Here is a 6,000-nt window from a genome sequence, read left to right on the forward strand (position 1 = left end):
AAAATCTGTAAAATAAATGGGGAAGAAAACATTTTTAAGACCTCCAACTCCTTTGTACTCTGGTTCATGAGCACTTTATTCATGTTTTCTGATGCACTTTGACACTGGATGAACTTTATTGTGAAACTCTTGTAATATTCTCATGTGAAATCTCAATAAAGTTTATTTAAAACAGAAAAATCAACACAGTGGCTCCTCTTCCTGGACTGAATCACAGCTTGATAACTCCTCCCTCTTCTTCCTGCTCTCAAACACAGCGAGCTTCACTCTGTCCACATATTTCCTTGTTCCCTCCCCTTTAGATCTACAGTTTGAAGGATGGGTGTAACCAACATGTGGTGACGTGAAAGAGCCGACAGGCCCCATTCGCTGCAGAAACACATGTTGTTTAGATCAGAGATCAAACTAGTTTCATTTATAAGGAAGTGAAACTCAGACAGTCGTTGTGACTGAGAGGTGAAATGGCGCAGAAAGGAGTTCAGCTGGACCGAGAAACCTTCTCTTGTTCGATCTGTTTGGATCTACTGAAGGATCCGGTGGCTATTCCCTGTGGACACAGCTACTGCATGAACTGTATTAAAAGCTTCTGGGATGGAGAAGATGAGAAGGAAATCCACAGCTGCCCTCAGTGTAGACAGACCTTCATACCGAGGCCTCTCCTGGTTAAAAACACCATGTTAGCAGTTTTAGTGGAGGAACTGAAGAAGACTGGACTCCAAGCTGCTCCTGCTGATCACTGCTATGCTGGACCTGAAGATGTGTCCTGTGATGTCTGCACTGGGAGAAAACTGAAAGCCTTCAAGTCCTGTCTGGTCTGTTTGGCCTCTTATTGTGAGAAACACCTCCAGCGTCACTTTGATGCAGCTCCATTAAAGAAACACAAGCTGGTGGACCCCTCCAAGAAGCTCCAGGAGAACATCTGCCCTCGTCATGATGAGGTGATGAAGATGTTCTGCCGTACTGATCAGCAGTGTATCTGTTATCTCTGCTCTGTGGATGAACATAAAGGCCACGACACAGTCTCAGCTGCAGCAGAAAGGACTGAGAGGCAGAGAGAGCTCGAGGTGAGTCGACAAAACATCCAGCAGAGAATCCAGGACAGAGAGAAAGATGTGAAGGAGCTTCAACAGCAGGTGGAGGCTATCAATCGCTCTGCTGATGAAGCAGTGGAGGACAGTGAGAAGATCTTCGTTGAGCTGATCAGTCTCATCCAGAAAAGAAGCTCTGATGTGAAGCAGCAGGTCAGATCCCAGCAGGAAACTGAAGTGAGTCGAGTCAAAGAGCTTCAGGAGAAGATGGAGCAGGAGATCACTGAGCTGAAGAGGAAAGACGCTGAGATGAAGAAGCTGTCACACACAGAGGACCACAACCAGTTTCTACACAACTACCCCTCACTGTCAGCACTCAGTGAATCTACATCCAGCATCAATATCCGTCCTCTGAGGTACTTTGAGGATGTGACAGCGGCTGTTTCAGAGCTCAGAGATAAACTACAGGACGTTCTGAGAGAGAAATGGACAAACGTCTCACTGACAGTGACTGAAGTGGATGTTTTACTGCCACAACCAGAGCCCAAGACCAGAGCTGGATTCTTAAGATATTCACATGAAATCACACTGGATCCAAACACAGCAAACACACAGCTGTTATTATCTGAGGGGAACAGAAAAGCAACATTAATGAATCAACATCAGTCTTATTCTAGTCACCCAGACAGATTCACTGGATGGTGGCAGGTCCTGAGTAGAGAGAGTCTGAGTGGACGTTGTTACTGGGAGGTGGAGTGGAGAGGGAGAGGAGTTTGTTTAGCAGTCGCATACAAGAATATCAACAGAGCAGGGAGCTCAGCTGAATGTGGGTTTGGATACAATGACAAATCTTGGGCTTTAATTTGTAACAACAACAGTTATACGTTTTGGTACAATGATGTCCAAACTCCTGTCTCAGGTCCTCTGTCCTCCAGAGTTGGAGTGTATCTGGATCACAGTGCAGGTATTCTGTCCTTCTACAGCATCTCTGAAACCGTGACTCTCCTCCACAGAGTCCAGACCACATTCACTCAGCCTCTCTATGCTGGACTTGGGTTTTATTCTGGATTTTGGTTTTCGCTTATATTGAATCCACATCTAGAGTTCTGTAAACTGAAGTAGACAGAAGTCATCTAAGGGATTTAATCCTGTGTATAAGCATCTTGTTTCTGTTGATGAGAGCTGATTGATCACCTGTCAATCAAACATTGTGGGCGGTACTTTGACATCTTCTCATTATTTGTTCTGTAAATGTTTGAGTTTCTTTAGTTGGAGCTCCTTCCTGTGTCTGTTTAACCATGGAGGCTATCACTGCTCATGATGATATTTGACATTTCTCTGTATGAAAATATAAACTTCTGTTTGCTCTAAATGTTTGTTGAATATTTGTTTTGATGTATTTGTTGTTGTTTATCTTCCAATCTCACTTTGTTCTATAAGTACAAATGTTTGTGGAGAAGAAAAAACAATTGTCAGAGGACCGAACCTGCTGGAGACATTTCTGTGAGTTTCAATCATTATCACATTTTTTGGGACTTTACAATGTGGTTAATTCCTTTTGGTGGGACATATATAAGGTTGTAAAGGGTTAATATTAATATTATACTGGTTTGACGTACTATACCTTAGTTACCTGTAAACATGACTTAAGTAAGATATAATTCAATATAATGTATTTGTTTAAAAAGAAAAAAAACTGTATTGAAATGTATTTATGTAATGGAAAAACTGCCATCAGTCATATTGGGTTATAACTGTTAGTGCCATTGAACCCTGCTTGTTGATTTTATAATTTCTTTGTTGTTGTTTTTGTTGTTCTTTTAGGGTGTAGGCCTAAATAAAGGTCTAAATCTTTTCCCTACCATTGTCACCCAAAGGAAATTGAAATTGAAACTCCTTTATTATCATAGTTTGTTTTGTGTGCTTCATTTTGCTTTGTACTTTTTCTCTTTTTGTACAGTTCAGGCTCGTGTATGTACAAAAATATATGAAAGTGTAATAATGAGAAAGTGTAAACATTGAAATACTATCAATAAAAAATATAAAATTGGAAAATGAATAAAAATATCAAGTTTTGGTTAAAGTTATAAGGTTACTTGTACTTTGTTTTATTTTTGTTGGTCACTGGTGTTTTTAACCTTAAATGAAGTTCTGATTTTATTTTGAAACTCCCGCACAAGTGAAAGCGGAAGCCTTGTCGTTAACGCGGGAACTCGGCGTCCTCTGTTCTGATTGGACGATGGAACTTACGCTCAGCTCATCCAATGAACGAGCAGCTCTCCGCTATATAAACACGTTCCGCCGCCGTTGAGTTACATTCAGTCAAATAAACCGAACAATAAAGATGTCTGGTCGCGGTAAGGGAGCCGGTAAAGTCAGAGCAAAGGCCAAGACTCGTTCCTCCAGGGCCGGACTCCAGTTCCCGGTGGGCCGAGTGCACAGGCTGCTCAGGAAGGGCAACTACGGGGAGCGCGTCGGCGCCGGAGCTCCGGTGTATCTGGCGGCGGTGCTGGAGTATCTGACCGCTGAGATCCTGGAGCTGGCTGGAAACGCCGCCCGCGACAACAAGAAGACCCGGATCATCCCCCGGCACCTGCAGCTGGCCGTCCGCAACGACGAGGAGCTCAACAAGCTGCTGGGCGGAGTGACCATCGCTCAGGGCGGCGTGCTGCCCAACATCCAGGCGGTCCTGCTGCCCAAGAAGACCGAGAAGGCCGCCAAGAAGTAAAGAAGCGACTCAACCGACCCAACGGCTCTTTTAAGAGCCACACAACCTCCACTGAAGAGAAACTTCCTTTATTCACACTTTACCATCTTAAATACAACATTTATATATTTATATAACCTGAATTAAACTCAGGTTGGGGAGGGAACCTTTCCTAAACAAAGTATCACTACATCCTCTATAATATATTACATTAATCTTTATCAGTCTGTTAGTAAGATGTTACTGCATACAGCCTGATAATAGGCTGAATGTGACATCTTGATCTGCTGTAAACTAATAAATATACCTTATTGATTACCCTGAGATGAGATCAATGTGATGGAAACTGATATTTTTGGCTCAATTCAGCAGCTTTCTGCTGTCGACTGTAGCTGGAAGTTAGATTTGGGTAAAGGACAGAAACCTGTCAGTCAAGGCCTTAATAGCCTCTTAATGGTTTATAGGAGTCCCTGCAATGTGTCATCATACACCTGTTTACAGTTGGACAACATGTTCACACACATAAGTGAATTATTGACTGTGGGAAGAGTTAATAATGAAACAAAGTCCTCTTGCTGGCTTTTCCAGAACTTTAAAGTATGGTGTCTTTGAATTTCTTGAAAAACATTCTATAAATTAAATTTTTATTATTAGTAAAAGGGGACGTATATGAACCCCACCTGATGGGGTTGAAAGCTCTGGAGAAAGTGAACAGATAGTTTCCTGCTCTCTGCTTCATCACACTGAACCACATGATGTAAAGTTGAATTGCCTGAAAAACACTTTTGGAGAAGTTGATTGAGCTCTGCTGCTTGCTGAAGTGACGTCTGGGAAATGTAGTGAGCTTCCAACACCAACAAAGGAAACAATATAAATAAACAATATAAATAAATAAAAGTGAGGAACTTATTTTGTTTTCTCGAGATAATGAAATAAGTAAAGACAAACATTAATTATCACAAGGAAACAATCTTTGTCATGTAGATAACTAAATAAGTCGTCATCACGAGATAACAGTGCATTAAAATAAAAATAACCCATGGCCGTTCTGCTTCTGTACTTGTTGGTTATTGTTCAGTTTTATAAGCGTTTACCGCTTTGTGCTCAGCTGTTTCTGTTCATGCAATACTGAATAAAGACTTTATACATTCCTCAGTTACAATAATGTTTAAAGTAATAACTAATGTAACTTGTATTTACTCATGTTGGTCAATAAAACTGCTACTGAAACCAGATGAGTTTATTTAATCTGCAGAATGTGACAGTAAACAACCTCTTTAACCTCAGACTGTACATTAGAGATATTAGACTTTATACTATATAATAATGTTAATATTGAATAATAAAGATGTGTTTGAGGACTGCTGCTCTCAGGGAGTTTATGTGGCTCTGAAAAGAGCCGTTGTGTGTTGGTCCAACAGGTCTGGGGTCAGTTTAAGCCCTCTCTCCGCGGATACGGCGGGCCAGCTGGATGTCTTTGGGCATGATGGTCACCCTCTTGGCGTGGATGGCGCACAGGTTGGTGTCCTCGAACAGGCCCACCAGGTAAGCCTCGCTGGCCTCCTGCAGAGCCATGACGGCGGAGCTCTGGAAGCGCAGGTCGGTCTTGAAGTCCTGAGCGATCTCCCTCACCAGGCGCTGGAAGGGCAGCTTGCGGATCAGCAGCTCGGTGGACTTCTGGTAGCGGCGGATCTCCCTCAGAGCCACGGTACCGGGCCTGTAACGGTGGGGCTTCTTCACTCCGCCGGTGGCGGGGGCGCTCTTACGGGCAGCCTTGGTCGCCAGCTGCTTCCTGGGAGCTTTTCCTCCGGTGGACTTACGGGCGGTCTGCTTCGTTCTGGCCATTGTTGCTTATCGATCCGCTCTGAGCTCACAGAGAGAGAAGAATACCGTCTGACTGCCGGCGGCGGCTTTATAAAGGGACTGCCGGAGCGACGGCAGCGCTCATTGGGCCACACAGAAAAGCGCGCGCGTTGGAACTCGTCAGCGATTGGAGGAGAAAATTCAAAATAAAACCCTCCGCCAATCAGATCGATAGATCATTTATATATAAAACATCTGAAATAAGTTTACATCAATATATCTTTAATCATTTAATATTTATTTAATCATTTAATATTTACTTCTTTCATAAACTGTTTTTATATCATGTTTTATTTATGTTGTTTTTATTATAATTGAACACTTAAAAGTCAGATTGTTGTTTGATTTTATTTTGATTAAGATTAATAATCTCTTATTGGTATTCTTTTAATTAGTCATTTT

General features: G+C 42.3%; 3 protein-coding genes across 15 annotated transcripts in view; 2 read left to right on the top strand and 1 right to left on the bottom strand.

The window, feature by feature from the left end:
• LOC127354955 (E3 ubiquitin/ISG15 ligase TRIM25-like) overlaps positions 1-6,000 on the top strand; it is a 207,835-nt gene that overhangs the window by 145,964 nt on the left and 55,871 nt on the right. For 2 of the 13 annotated variants that reach the window (XM_051385690.1, XM_051385543.1), the window contains exon 2: positions 751-2,097. The exons of 5 other annotated variants lie outside the window; for them this stretch is intronic. In XM_051385690.1, coding sequence (XP_051241650.1) covers positions 751-2,097 — 1,347 coding nt within the window. Of the gene's footprint in view, positions 1-357; positions 2,098-6,000 lie in introns of those variants that run through there. 6 more of the 13 variants (XM_051385614.1, XM_051386358.1, XM_051385472.1 and 3 more) reach the window with 5 other exon arrangements.
• Positions 3,252-4,059, top strand: LOC127358025 (histone H2A-like). Its single transcript, XM_051390908.1, has one exon. The coding sequence runs from the start codon at positions 3,373-3,375 to the stop codon at positions 3,754-3,756; it is 384 nt and encodes a 127-aa protein (XP_051246868.1). The 5' UTR covers positions 3,252-3,372; the 3' UTR covers positions 3,757-4,059.
• On the bottom strand, positions 4,961-5,627 carry LOC127357847 (histone H3). The gene has a single exon (XM_051390406.1). It carries the CDS (start codon positions 5,578-5,580, stop codon positions 5,170-5,172), a length of 411 nt encoding a protein of 136 aa, XP_051246366.1. The 5' UTR covers positions 5,581-5,627; the 3' UTR covers positions 4,961-5,169.

This window comes from Dicentrarchus labrax, unplaced genomic scaffold (genome assembly GCF_905237075.1).
Source record: "Dicentrarchus labrax unplaced genomic scaffold, dlabrax2021, whole genome shotgun sequence".
NCBI lineage: Eukaryota > Metazoa > Chordata > Actinopteri > Moronidae > Dicentrarchus > Dicentrarchus labrax.